This window comes from Dreissena polymorpha, chromosome 8 (assembly GCF_020536995.1).
Source record: "Dreissena polymorpha isolate Duluth1 chromosome 8, UMN_Dpol_1.0, whole genome shotgun sequence".
NCBI classification, from domain to species: Eukaryota; Metazoa; Mollusca; class Bivalvia; order Myida; family Dreissenidae; genus Dreissena; species Dreissena polymorpha.
Genome location: NC_068362.1, coordinates 57,288,715 through 57,303,812, shown reverse-complemented (window position 1 = coordinate 57,303,812; position 15,098 = coordinate 57,288,715). Strand labels below are relative to the sequence as shown.

The 15,098-nt window shown below is 37.4% G+C and overlaps 1 protein-coding gene across 2 annotated transcripts in view; it reads right to left on the bottom strand.

The window, feature by feature from the left end:
* The window catches only part of LOC127842400 (transient receptor potential cation channel subfamily M member-like 2), a 59,087-nt gene that overhangs the window by 5,300 nt on the left and 38,689 nt on the right, over positions 1 to 15,098 (bottom strand). For both annotated transcript variants that reach the window (XM_052371887.1, XM_052371888.1), the window contains exons 19-25: positions 14,454 to 14,592; positions 13,661 to 13,770; positions 10,424 to 10,598; positions 9,524 to 9,650; positions 5,068 to 5,249; positions 4,756 to 4,888; positions 4,004 to 4,148 (exon numbers count right to left, since the gene is read on the bottom strand). In XM_052371887.1, coding sequence (XP_052227847.1) covers positions 4,004 to 4,148; positions 4,756 to 4,888; positions 5,068 to 5,249; positions 9,524 to 9,650; positions 10,424 to 10,598; positions 13,661 to 13,770; positions 14,454 to 14,592 — 1,011 coding nt within the window. The remainder of the gene's footprint in view (positions 1 to 4,003; positions 4,149 to 4,755; positions 4,889 to 5,067; positions 5,250 to 9,523; positions 9,651 to 10,423; positions 10,599 to 13,660; positions 13,771 to 14,453; positions 14,593 to 15,098) is intronic.

The following is a 15,098-nucleotide window of genomic DNA, read 5'->3' as shown; positions in this document are numbered from 1 at the left end:
AGATGCATGGTTATTTTATAGTGATGCTGAACACTATATCCGAAGTGTCAATTAAAATATTTAGTCATTAGGTAACAAATATTAAGTCTATCTACAGGTACACATGTACTTGATAAGTGTATTATGGTAAAATTTCTCAATTGAGAAGTGCGTATAGAAAGTTATTCAATATCTAAACAAACATAGCTCCCATGAGAGTACATGTATACATGCATATCTATGTATCAGTAGAAATCTGTTACTGGCCAAAATTTCATTATTAATCATATTATCTTTAGACTGTATTTAGTGATAGATGTGTATAACAGGAAAAAAAGAGAATTTTGATTGTATGTACACATATTTACCTAAAACAGTAGAGATAAGTTGTCCAACTAAATTATAAATTAACGACCAATTCTTGAACTATTAGTATGGCCCGATTGGTCATTGTCGGCTCGGGTACTACTTACATGTACCCCGGGTACTCTTAAGTATACTTACATGTACCCCGGGTACGGTAAATATACTTAATCGTACCCGGTCGATATTAGACTGTACCCAAGTATTTCCGCCCCAAATCCGATGTCGTAAAACGCGCTACCGATTATCTTAAATAAAACTTCTCTTTTTAAAAAATCTGCATTAACATGCTTTTTGAGTATGAGTTTCGATAATATAGATGCCATTTTACAGAAAATTGACATATATGTAAATATAATTAATTCCCAAAAAATAGCCGACAACGACCGATTTAGCGTTAAATTTCCCTGGTACGATTTAGTATATTTACCGTACCCGGGGTACATGTAAGTATACTTAAGAGTACCCGGGGTACATGTAAGTAGTACCCGAGCCGACAATGACCAATCGAGCATTAGTATGACTAAATTGAGCTTAAGCTAATTCTGTACAAATTAAAAATAAAAGTACACACACATTTTTACAAATGGGTGATCATGTTTATTTAGAACAAATGCTTGGGGTAAAGGCTACAGTGTCACAATATGAGATGGTAAAAAACTACATTTTTCCTCTTACTTTGACATTTTGTTCAATATGAGGTTTATACTTGTGGATTGGGGTCTGCAATGCACATATTGCAATGTCAGAAAGTAAGAAGGAAAAATGCTAGGAGACAGTAAAAACAAGACTATTTCCAAGCAATAAAAGTCCCCTACCTCACATGAAGAAGTAATATAATTGTCTCCCTTTGTTTTCAAGGGACATAATTCTTTCAAGTTTGCCTTGTAGATGGTAATAAAAATTCCCATTTTGAGCAAAATTTCTAGTCTATTTGTTGCCATAGCAACCAGAATTCTTGACATAGGAACAAAATGAAAGGACGTGCATAATCTCCATATTGCCATCTGTCCATGTTTCAAGTTCCATGAAAAAATATAAAGATCTTTTAAAGTTATCACAGGATCCAGAAAAGTGTGACAGACTGACTGACAGACACACAGACTCACAGACACACAAAGCGTAAATCACCGGTAGGGGACTTATAACATACAGACTGACATATAGTGTGAAGTCCATATCATGAAGCTTCTATGTAGAAATTTAAGAAATGTCTTCACATTTAAAGTAATTATGTGTAAAATAAAATATATGGTAAAAACTTTTTAATGTTTATACATATGGTAAATATATTCTGACATTTCATATTAAAAACTTTTTTGAAAACAGAAATCAATAATTCTCTACTGATAATTTTATCAGAAACTTTTGCACAGCAATACCAAGGATATTTTGTGTGTTTGTCATTTGTTTAATTGTAAGTTAACCTTCTTTAACAGCAACCTTCTTGGTTGAAGGCAAAGTTTATGGTACTAAGATGAGACTAAAACTGCTTGACAGTATACATTAACCCATTACAACTTTTTTTTTTCGATTGAATAACAAGCCTAAGCTTATATGAAACGCTCTTGAGTCCGTTTCCTTGGTGTCTATGGGGGAGATCTAAAGAACGCTCTCACAGTGGGGATCAAACCCGTGACCTCTCCAGAACGCTCCCACAGTGGGGATCAAATTCGTGACCTCTCCAGAACGCTCCCAAAGTGGGGATCAAACCCGTGACCTCTCGATCACTACGCAGATACTATATCCACTACACCATGGCCATCTTACCACTTAGATACGTAGTCCCATAGAAAGGTAACTTTAATTAAATACCTTTCTCACTAAATTCAAGTTTAAAAGGCTATTTCCAACAATTATTAACTGATGAGCAGCAAACAGCATAAAACCTGACCAGACTGAGAGTTACTCGCAGGCTGTTCTGGTTTTATGCTGGTTGCAAAAGCCATTTTCACTTGGCTTCTTATGGGGGGGGGGGAAGGGTTAATTACAATGAATCATTTCACAAGTAATGATAAATTATCAATATAAGAAAAAAGTAACACAAAATTAATATCTTGAAATCAGAAGTAACAAGAACAAGCGATGTGCTTGTGAAACACTATGTCCCCATATATATGACCTTTGACCATGAAGGATGACCTTGACTTTTCACCACTCAAAATGTGCAGCACCATGAGATACACATGCATGCCAAATATCAAGTTGCTAGCTTCAATATTGCAAAAGTGTACATTAAATCAGCGATTTTGACCCATATATTTGACCTTTGACCTTGAAGGATGACTTTGACCTTTCACCAGTCAAAATGTGCAGCTCCATGAGATACACATGCATGCCAAATATGAAGTTGCTATCTTCAATATTGCTAAAGTTATGGAAAATGTTAAAGTTGGGGCAAACAAACAAACCAACAAACAAACCAACAGACAGGGCAAAAACAATATGTCCCCCACTATAGTGGTGGGGGACATAAAAAGAACTAAATATTGCATCATGTCATGGCACCAGATTAACGACCTAATAGTGATATCATTAACATGTTGATGAGGGATCAAATCAATGCACTTAATTTACATCACATCAGACTTTCAGTGAGGCCTAAACAGAAAGGCAACGTGCCCTACCCCATTAAGATCCCTGTTTGCCCCTTCCGACTACCTCCAAGCCCTTTTTTGTCTCATAACATTATTATACCCACTTGTTCACAGTGAAACTACTTACAGAAACAAGGGCTGTTTGTAAAACATGCATGCCCCCCTATGGGCTGTCAGTTGTAGTGGTAGCGATTGTGTGAATACGTTTTTTGTCACTGTGACCTTGACCTTTGACCTAGTGACCTGAAAATCAATAGGGGTCATCTGCCAGTCATGATCATTGTTCCTATGAAGTTTCATGATCCTAGGCATAAGCATTTTTGAGTTATCATACGGAATCCATTTTACTGTTTCGAGTCACTGTGACCTTGACCTTTGACCTAGTGACCTGAAAATCAATAGGGGTAATCTGTCAGTCATGATTCAAGTCACTGTGACCTTGACCTGTGAACTATTGACCTGAAAATCAATAGGGGTCATCTGCCAGTCATGATCAATGTACCTATGAAGTTTCATGATCCTAGGCGTAAGCATTCTTGAGTTATCATCCGGAAACCGTTTTACTATTTTGAGTCACTGCGACCTTGACCTTTGACCTAGTGACCTGAAAATCAATAGGGGTCATCTGCCAGTCATGATAAATGTACCTATGAAGTTTCATGATCCTATGCCTTAAGGTTCTTGAGTTATCATCCGGAAACCAACTGGTGGACGGACCGACGGACTGACCGAACAACCGACCGACATGTGCAAAACAATATAAACAATTTAATTAAAAGGGGCTGACCTTGGCACTCTGGGACAGGCCATCTGGCTCCATCCCCTTCTCGGGCGTGACCTTCACCATCTCATCAATCCATTGCTTCCAAGGATGGATAGACAAAAAGGGGCTCATCTCATATAAATAGGTATCAATAAGAGTTTACCTTGGCATTCTGGGGCCGGCCATAGGGCACCAGCCCCTCCTTGGGCGCGGCCTTGACCAACTCAAGAATCCATTGCTTCCATAGATATTTGAACATGGATCCCATGAAGCTAACATAAATAGGTTAACACTAAACTACCTTGGCACTCTGGGGCCTGCCATCAGGTTCCAGCCCCTCCTCGGGTGCGGCCTTGACCAACTCATCAATCCACTGCTTCCACGGATGGTTGGGCATTGTGTCTACCACAACCTCATCCTCTATCAGCTTAGTCAGCTCGTCCACTCTGAAATGGGCGCGCTCAAATTATCAAATATATTCCCATTTGTGTGAGTATAAGTTCATTGTATTAAATTCATAGTTAAGAAATGTGAATGTTAGTCGCTAAAATTGTTTTTTAAGTATTCTGTCATTTTCTGATAATAAAGCTGATAAAGTTATCAATGTTTAAGTTTTAAGTTGTTCATACATATATTGTCATTATATTCATATTTAATTGTTGTGCATACAGTTTGTTTAGTATTGTTTAAGTATTCTGTCAATAACTGATCAATTAAAGCCACCATTAAAGTTATTATTGTTAAAGTTTCAATGCATTCAGGTTCACTAAAAAGTTTTGTTAGAAGAGAGGCGGGCTCTGAAAAAAGAATGTTAAATGCATGTGCGTCAAGTGTTGTCCCAAATTACCTTGTATAATCCACACAGGCACATTTGGGACGACACTTTCCATTTTTATTCTATTTTACCTTAACAGAAATTATCTTCGTAGTGAGAATCCAGTTGAAGCAGAAAGAGTGGTCCCTAATCCGCACAGGCTAATCTGGGACGACACTTTAAGCACATGCATTAAACCCCGTTTTTCCAGAGAGTAGCTCAACTGTTTGCATTCTTACCTCTTCTGCAGCTTGTGCACGGTCATGTCAATGCCAGACATCTCCATGGACTTCATGTCGCGCAGGCAGTTCATCATCATCTCCTTCTCAAACAGCTGCAGGTACTCCAGGTGACGTGGCCCCCATGTCTGCTCTGTACATGGCGAAAATATCAAAGTGAGTAGTCGAGTTCGTATAAAACGCTTTTAATTTGGAAAAAACCTCCTATGAACGAAACATTACACAAAAGTTGAAAGTGTCCTCCCTGATTAGCCTGTGTGGACTGCCTAGGCTAACCTGGGATGACAATTTACGCATATGCACTTCACCTACCATCCTTTCGCCTCTTTCCACTGCAGGTATGTTTCACGACCCACATGACTGCAAGGTAGAAGTGCTCCAGGAGGGAGGCAGGCGGCACCAGGGCTGTCTTCTTCTCATATTCATTCACCATGAAGTACATCTGATACTTCCAGATCTCTTGGGAGTTTTTATCCACCGCCTCAAACACGTGACTGAAATGAGCATACAATCACATTGTATTGCATTGAGGCTTTGCATTTTATTGCAATGAGGCTTTGCATTTTATTGCAATGATGCTTTGCATTTTATTGCAATGAGGCTTTGCATTTTATTGCACTGAGGCTTTGCATTTTATTTCAATGAGGCTTTGCATTTCATTGCAATGAGGCTTTGCATTTTATTGCAATGAGGCTTTGCATTTTATTGCAATGAGGCTTTGCATTTTCTTGCAATGAGGCTTTGCATTTTATTGCAATAAGGCTTTGCATTTTATTGCAATAAGGCTTTGCATTTTATTGCAATGAGGCTTTGCATGTTATTGCAATAAGGATTTGCATTTTATTGCAATGAGGCTTTGCATTTTATTGCAATGAGACATTGCATTTTATTGCAATGAGGCTTTGCATTTTATTGCAATGAGGTTTTGCATTTTATTGCAATGAGGCTTTGCATTGTATTGCAATGAGGCTTTGCATTTTATTGCAATGAGGCTTTGCATTTTATTGCTATGAGGATTGGCATTTGATTGACAGCAAAAAGGATCACATCACATTCTAATGCCTTGATAATTAACATTTTATAGCATGGAGTCTTTAAATATCATTGCCCTTAATGAGGATCAATTCGCATACTTACATGTATGCCATGATATTCACATTTTTTATTTCAATTAGGCTTTTCATTCTTTTGACTTCAATTACAATCAACTCTTTACTGCATTGATAATTCACGTTTTATTGCAAGGAGACTTCGCATTTCATTGCAATGTGGATGTTCACATGTAAATGAAATATGATTTTTAAGATGAGGGTAATGAGATTTCATATAAGTTTGTGATTAAATTTCACATTTTATAATACATTTGTTATCTTTATGCGAGTTAACATATTTTTGTGATGCTTATTAGAGTACTGTGAGGGTTTACATGTCATTTCAATGTGTGCATTCCCATGTGATTGCAAAGCCAGTCCACATTTGAATTCATAGAGAATACTAGGCGGAACCAAATAAAGCGAAGTTTATTTTGCGAGGCTTAGTAAATCTGAACCATGAGCCTTGGCGAGTGGTTCAGATTTTCGGGCAGAGCAAAATAAAATTCGCTTCATTCAGCACCGACCTAGTATTCTATATATCCCATCAATTTTTTAAGTTGTCAATTATTTCTTTAAAAATAGAATAGGAAAATAGAACTACATGGAAAATCCCAAAGTTATTTTAAGCAAACATTGTTTTATTATTTTATTCGAGCCGAGTCTAATATATTTCAAGAAGATCAGGCACTAACCTGTTTTTCTGTTTATTATTCCTCTACGTCCCTTATTTTAAAGAAATAATTTTAAAAAATCACTACAAAACTGCAGTTTTAGCCAGAAAGAATATGACTTTTGTCATTTGATGTGTTAATAATGACATAATGAATATGCGCACTTAATATTTGTAAAAATGTTTTTTTGCTTTTTGTGTTGCATTTTGTGTTTAAAATATATTCCATCTTGGTATCAAATTGTTTGTTTTGTTGAATCTGATTCGATTTTACTAAAAATGATTACTTTATAGTTGATTCTGAGTAATATGACCATGACTGATATAAGAGTCCGCTGCGCTTGACAGCTGTATTTCAGCATTGCCGAAATAAAGGAAAATATATTCCACAGTGGTTTATTTCGACAAAGCACGTCTGATGATGGGATAAAATGAGAGTTTACATGACATGTGTATATCAAAGGCGTTCACATAAGACTCCTATTAGACTTCACAGGTGTACACAATAGTAGGTCACAATGTACAAGGTGTATGCAATAAGAGTTCACAATAAAATGCAATGTTGAATGCAATTTAAGTACATGCAATGAGAGTTTATGTGTATGCAATTATAGTTCACATGTGAAAAATATAAGAGTGAACATGCATGCAATGAGAATTTATGAGATGCAATTATAGATCACATGTGAATGTTGTGAAATTTAACATCTGAATGCAATTAGATTTTTTTTGCATGCAATATAGTAAACATGTGAATGCAATGACAGAAAAAAATCTTTTCTAATAGAAAAGAGAGCATAAGTCATAGGATGACTTATGCCCCCTATAAACGCTTGGTAGAAGTTATGAGCTTTTTTAGAAACCTAAACGCAGATTTCGAAACCTAAACGCGGACCCTAAGTTCAAGGTCAAGGTCACAGGGGTAAAAATTTGTATGCGTTTGGAAAGGCCTTGTCCATATACACATGCATGCCAAATATGAAATTGCTATCTGAAGCAACATAGAAGTTATGAGCATTTTTAGAAATCTAAACGCAAAGTGTGATGGACAGACGGACGGACAGTCCGATCACTTTATGCCCTCCTTCGGGGGCATAAAAATGTCTTAGAATATCAAAATAAATCAGAAAGCCACATAAACTAGAGAGCGGACACCATGCTTTCCTTGAAATGCACTAAGTGACCCTGTGACCTAGTTTTTGACCCGACATTACCCATATTCAAACTTGACCTAGATATTGTCTTGATACAACTTCTAGCCAAGTTTGGTAAAGATCAGATGACAACAACTTCAATTAGGGAGCGGACACCATGCTTTCCTTGAAATGCACTAAGTGACCCTGTGACCTAGTTTTTGACCCGACATGACCCATATTCAAACTTGACCTAGATATTGTCTTGATACAACTTCTAGCCAAGTTTGGTAAAGATCAGATGACAACAACTTCAATTAGGGAGCGGACACCATGCTTTCCTTGAAATGCACTAAGTGACCCTGTGACCTAGTTTTTGACCCGACATGACCCATATTCAAATTTGACCAAGATATTGTCTTGATACAACTTCTTACCAAGTTTGGTAAAGATCAGATGAAAACTACTTCAATAAGAGAGCGGACATCATGCTAAATCCTTGAAATGCACTAAGTGACCCCGTGACCTAGTTTTTGACCCGGCATGACCCATATTCGAACTTGACCTAGATATTGTCTAGATACAACTTCTGACCAAGTTTGGTAAAGATCGGATGAAAACTATTTGAATTAGAGAGCGGACACGAAAAGTGTGACAGACTGACAGACAGACTTGACGGACAGTGCGAAAACTATATACCCCCTTTTCTTTGAAAGGGGTAATAAAAATGGATTAATCTATGTATGCAAAGTGTCATCCCTGATAAGCCAGTGCAGTCCGCATAGGCTAATCATGACGACACTTTCAGCCTAAACTTGATTTTTGCTAAGAAGATAATTCCTTTTAATGGGAATAACTTACAAGCTGAACGTTTTGTCCCTGATCTGAGACGACACTTTAAGCAACATGAATTAAGCCCCATTATCCTACAACACTGCCCATAATTTTCCTTACACTGTAAACAGCCTACCTGAAGATGGCCCTGAGGAAGTAGTTGCCAACCATGACCTAAACACCGGATATAATGCATTTGCATAGGGTTGTCCCAGATTAGCCTGTGTTATTTGCACAGGCTAATCAGGGACAAAACCTTCCGCCTACACTGCATTTTCACTAAGAAGATTCTTCCTTAAAACAAAAAGAGCGTCAAGTGTCATCCTTGATTAGCCTGTGTGGATTGCACAGGCTAATCTGGAATGATACTTTACACCAAAGCATGAAACTCCATTTTCCAAGTGCAAGGTTCCATAATATATTTTCACTAACCTTGTGACCAGAGTACCTGAAGATTGCCATGAGGGGGTTGAGGAGGAGGCCGTTGATGACCATGAGGCAGCTTAATGCAGAAGCGTTAAGTGTCGTCCAAGATTAGCCTGTGCAATCCGCACTGACTTATCAGGGACAACACTTTGCGCTTGTATTGTATTTTTTGTTAAAAGCAAGTCTCTTCTTAAAGAAAATCCAGTTTAGGCAGAAAGTGTTGTCACTAATTAGCCTGTATTGACTGCACAGGCTTATCTGGGAAGACACTACGCACTTGCAATAAATCCCCTTTTCCCAGAGCAAGGCTCAATTATATTCTTTTCCTATCACTGTGACGAGCAAACGTGAAGATGGCATTGAGAAGGTTGAGGAGGAGGATGTTGCGTACCTGAAGATGGCAATGAGTAGGTTGAGGAGGAGGATGTTGCATACCTGAAGATGGCAATGAGAAGGTTGAGGAGGGGGATGTTGCGTACCTGAAGATGGCCATGAGAAGGTTGAGGAGGAGGATGTTGCATACCTGAAGATGGCAATGAGAAGGTTGAGGAGGAGGATGTTGCATACCTGAAGATGGCAATGAGAAGGTTGAGGAGGAGGATGTTGCGTACCTGAAGATGGCAATGAGTAGGTTGAGGAGGAGGATGTTGCCGACCATGAGGTAGCCTGCCAACAGGAAGTACACGAGCCAGTGGCTGGTACGACAGTTGTCTGCCCCTGCCGTGCACGAGTCCTCAGCTAAAATTGACACAATATACAAGTTTATATAGGAGTGTGTTCTCAGATACTAGTGTATAGGAATAAATGCCAAACTGACGTATTTGCCCGTGTTTTTTTTACAATGAGCAGAGTGAAAAAGTTCTCTGCTGAAACAGATGCAATATATAGCTTGTATATAGGATTGAGCATTTGCCAATGTTATTTTATCTGAAACAATAGTTTTACGCAAAACTTTAGAACTGACAAGTGTCAAAATAAATGTTTGCTGCCACTTTGCTAAGATTGTTCGTTTACTACAAAATACTATCTGACAATTAGCCAGACAATACCTTGATGAAGAAGTTTCAAAGTTTCAAGTTGGATAAATATGGTGCTTTGAAATATTTTGAAGGATAAACATTTATATAAGATGGCATCCAATTGGACGATTTGAATTTTGTCATTAGAATATATTGTCCGTTAGTACTTCCATTGAATATTAAGCTTGAACAATTTAAAATTCCTGTAAATAGAACAATACAATTAAAAACCTCAAAAGACAAAAAATGCTTATACAAAATTCTTTTAAAAATGGCCAACAAACCAACCAACATGGTGACTACAATAAATGCCCCTCCCCCTCTTTTTTAACATGTATTTGCAGTGAACAATGACTGCATTTTTTTATTTCATCTTCTAAGAATAATTAATATGAGAAGCCTCGAAAAGTTGAAAGTCAAGATGAAGCTAATAAGCAGCAGCTCCCCCCCAACTTCAAAAAAATAAATAAATAAAAAATTAGCTCATCGTACTGTCGATTTCCTCGAGGAATATTTCTCCGAAAAGCTGCCAGTATGGAAAGTAGATGATGTCCTTGAGGATTCTCCACGTTGGCGAGCGCGTCTTGTACAGCAGGCCCTGGCTGGCTATGCCATACGCCAGCAGAAACACCACCATCACCATGACAAACATGCGCAGCTCGTCCAACTGTCGATGAAAACATGGGAATTGTAGATAGGTGTATGAGTTGAGGTAAACAACTTTGAAATAAACTGAGCCCTGCCCTGGGAAAACTGTGTTTTATATATGTGACTAAAGTGTCGTCCCAGATAGGCCTGGCTAATCATGTATGACACTTTCTGACAAGATTGGTTTCCTGTTTAGAAGAACCTTCCTTTAAACAAAAAAATCTGTTAAAGAGGAAACTGTCATTTATAATTAGCCTGTGCAGACTGCACAGGCTAGCCTGGTATTACACTTTATGCACGTGAATCAAGTCCTGTTTTCCCACTACACAACTAAATTAATGAGGCAAATTTGTGTGCTCTAATCATAGCGCTTCTATTTGTACAAATTCCGAGGTGTTACTTTAGAAACACATTTGGGGAAAATGATACCTACTATCCAACTAGGATCATAAATAGTCTTCAAACTTAAACAGATTTATTGATGACCTACTTGTATATGTCAAGTAATCTTTACATTCAAAAGGGAAAATCATCTGATTGGAGGTAAAACAACAACCCTGATAAAATGTTATTTAATTCATGTTGAGTATGTGTAATATAACAAGATCACATTAGTATTGAACAGCTTTATATTTTATCTTGTCAAACACAGAAATAATCATTCATTCCTTGCTAAAACTACAACAGTTAATACTAGATTACCTAGCTCTTTGTGGATACTTTAAGCATATGACTACATACATATAAAGAGAGTCATAGTGCCATATAGCTTTGAGTTGGAATATTGTAACAGCTAGATGATTATGCTACCAGGGGTTTTTTTTAGAAAAAGGGGAAGACGCTGGACGCTGGGTAAAAGGGGAAAATCGAGCGCGAAAGAGACATATTTGGGGAAAAAATAAAAACTGTTCATTTCAATGTCTATAACTCATCTACGAACTTCAGGTTTTTTTTAGATAAAGAGGCATGTCTCTGACCTTTTTGTTTTTAAACACATGAACAAGTATGATATTAAAGTCAAAGTCCTAAATTAAGTTGCAGGTGTAGATCTAATAATGGGAAATGTTTTCAACTTGGGCCGGGGAACGATGTCAATATTATGATTTCAATTTCATGATGAATGGGTTGACGATCTAGATCTGCTACAGTATTGGAAGGGAAAGGTGCGACAGCTGCCGATTGTCTACTTTCACTTTCACAATAATCCTACAGTATTAATCGATGTTGATTACATGTACCTCCGAATCCTGCTGGGTTTCAACGGTTTTTGATAATTCATTCTTAAAAAATGCGTCAACGCAATTAATATTTTCCGAGTTCGAACGTTTTATTATGTTCGTGTATGAACGCCAATTGAGAGACTTTTTTCTGTTTTAACGTTTATATCTTGGCTTTCACATAACCCGGATGAAAATTCGACTGGTTTCCGGTAATTAATTGACGAAACACCCTTCTCGGGCAAGACCGGAATCCAGTAAAATAGTCACATGATTAATACGATTAGTTGCCCGGTTTCCATGACGTAATTTAAGAGCTATATATAGAATCACTGGGATTCCCAGATTTGAGTGTTCGTCGGGAGAGAGAGAGAGGGCGAGATCGTTGTACATGATACAAATTGGATAAGTGTTGACTTCCCAAAAGAAAAAAAACATTTCTTTGAGGGTAAAATATTATATTTTGGTGAAAAATTATATTTTTGTAGGGGAAATGGTATTTTTAGGGGAAAAATTCTGGTAGGGGAAGACGCCGAATATCGGCGTCACTTTCTTAGTAAAAAAAAACCCTGGCTACTCACAAAAACATGTACTAGCCTGATTATATAATTATCTTAAGCGTGAACTCACATAGAAAATGACTAATATCAAATACAATAAGGCATGTGTCCATAGTGTAGAGAATCTGGCACATTCAACTTTTGTCTCGGAACTGCAACATCGCAAGAAAAACATAATTTGATCGCAAAATTTTAGTTTGACCCCTAAGTGTGATCTTGAAATTTGAGATTGACCCCTATGTGTGACATTTAAATTTGAGATTGACCCCTGAGTGTGACCTTGACATTTGATGGTGGCTTCTAAGTGTGACCTTGACATTTGAGATTGACCCCTAAGTGTGACCTTGAAATTTGAGATAAGAAGAGATAAGAAGACAGGTGATGCATGCTACAATCTGCCGTCTCATGGTGGTCCCAACAGTAATTTATTAAAATTGCATGAAAACTGACAAAGTTACAGTCCAGAGATGGTGTTTTATTGTCAACTTTGATCCCTCAAGTAAGACCTTGAAACTTGAAGTATGGGGATGAGTTTTAAGCGTGGCACATCTTCTTATGTTTAATTACATTTGTGTACATTTGTTTTTACATCCATAAATATATACAGTATATGAGATATGGAAAGCTGCGTTCCCACTTATGTCTCTTGACTCTGCTGATGTTAAAAAATATGTACTATGGTCAAAATTGAGTTTTGAAATCTAGGTGTGACCATGTCCATTGAGTAAGGGCGACTTGTGTTACTCATGAAAGTTTGTCATATCATGGTACATTATGTACCATAGGATATACATGTAACATGTATAGGTTTGTGCCAATTAATTTTAAAATCTGTCAATACATGGCAAGAATATGGCTAAGACAGGAATTTAAAACCAGTTTTATGGCTTAATTTGACCTCTTACCTCTAAGTGACCTTGACCTCTGTGACGGCAGACGGGTCTTACGTCCAATACTTCATCAAAAGATGATTAACACTTGTGTCAAATTGTTCACAAAATCTAAATATTACTTGCTGCACTCAAAGAGCTTTATTTTTAACCACTGCATCAAGTTAAGTTCGCTGTGGCATAAGGGATATGGTGTCCGCCTAGCAATCGGGCGGTCAAGGGTTCGATCCCAACTCGAAGAGTGTTCTCTAGATCTTCCCCAAAGACACCAAGTACTAGTTATAGGCCCAGGAAACAGACTCGAGAGCATTTCTATAAGCCTGAGGCTTTTGCTGCAATCGCGCTAAAATAAATAGGTTTAAACTAAACTTACCAGTGCATTAAACAATAATTTTGAGTTAGTAATGATGTTACCATTCTGCGAATCATGAACATTTTGGGCCCTAGCTGGCCGTGGGCGATGTAGATCTTCATAATCCTCAGGTAGAAGATGATGGAATTCACACAGTACAGCACCTTAGTCACTGAAAACAGAAAACATTTAACCTTTTCAGTGCTGGAACCGAATTTTGAAGGCCTTTGCAAACAGTTTGGATCCAGATGAGACGCCACAGAACGTGGCGTCTCATCAGGATCCAAACTGTTTGCTTTTCTGATAGTATTCTTTGAAAAAAAGAGAAGAAATGCTTATTTTAGAAATTCAGCAGACGACATTTTAGCAGACAACAAATTTCCCAGCATGCAAAGGGTTAAAGGGCCGCCCTCTGGGAAATCTGACTAGAATGCATATATGTGCCAAGTGTTATGCCAGACGATGGTGTGGGGTCTGCACAGGCTAATCAGGGACAATACATTCCACTTTTATGGTATTTTTTATTAATAGGAAGTTTATTCTTAGCGATAATCTAGTTCAGGAGGAAAGTGTATTTAACTGTATTGTATTAACCCTTAACCACTTAAATACATATTTTGATACATTTGTAGTCCTTTAAAAAGTTATATTCAATTAAATATCTTTCTTACTTACTTCAAGTTTTAAAGACTTTATTTCCAATCCTTAGTTACTGATTAGCAGCAAACAGCATTAAACCTGAACAGACTGTGAGTTACTCGCAGGCTGTTCTGGTTTTATGCTGGTTGCAAAAGCCATTTTCACTTTGCTTCTTATGGGGGAAAGGGTTAAATTGAAGCATCAATTAAACGTTACCATTGAAATGATGAGGCGATGCAATGTGAACGATGAAGGCTACAAAGGCGAGGATGAAGTTGATCACATCAAGCCACTTGAGGAAGCCATACCAGTCACGGATCTTCGACCAGAATGTAGGCGACGGGAAAGCTATAAACTAAAGACAGGCAAGGCCAATATGAGCTTTGTTTCTTGTAAATTGGGGTTTAATGCATGTGTTTAAAGTGTCATTCCAAATTAACCTGTGCAGTCCACACTGGCTAATCATGGACGACACTTTCTGGCTTAATTGGATTTTTGTTTAGACAAGAATTTATTTTAATGTAAAATCAATAATAGCCGACAGTGTCGCGGACTGCACAGGCTAATCCGTGGCCCTCCTTAACACACATGCATTAAGCTCAGTTGTCCCAGAATGAAGCTCATATAAATATTTTTGGGTAGCAAAGTAATAAACTAAAGGCATAAAGAGAATATTAAATGACTGTCTGATAAAGAATAAGTTTATTATGCAAGTTAAGAAACAGAATATTTAAAACTGCTACTTTTCAAAATGGTTCATGAAGATTAATATACAATTCTCATCATTCAATGGTAATCTAATCATTTTCCTATCTATACTGTAATTTAATGCTCATTTTTTATTTTATTCCTTAGTAAAAA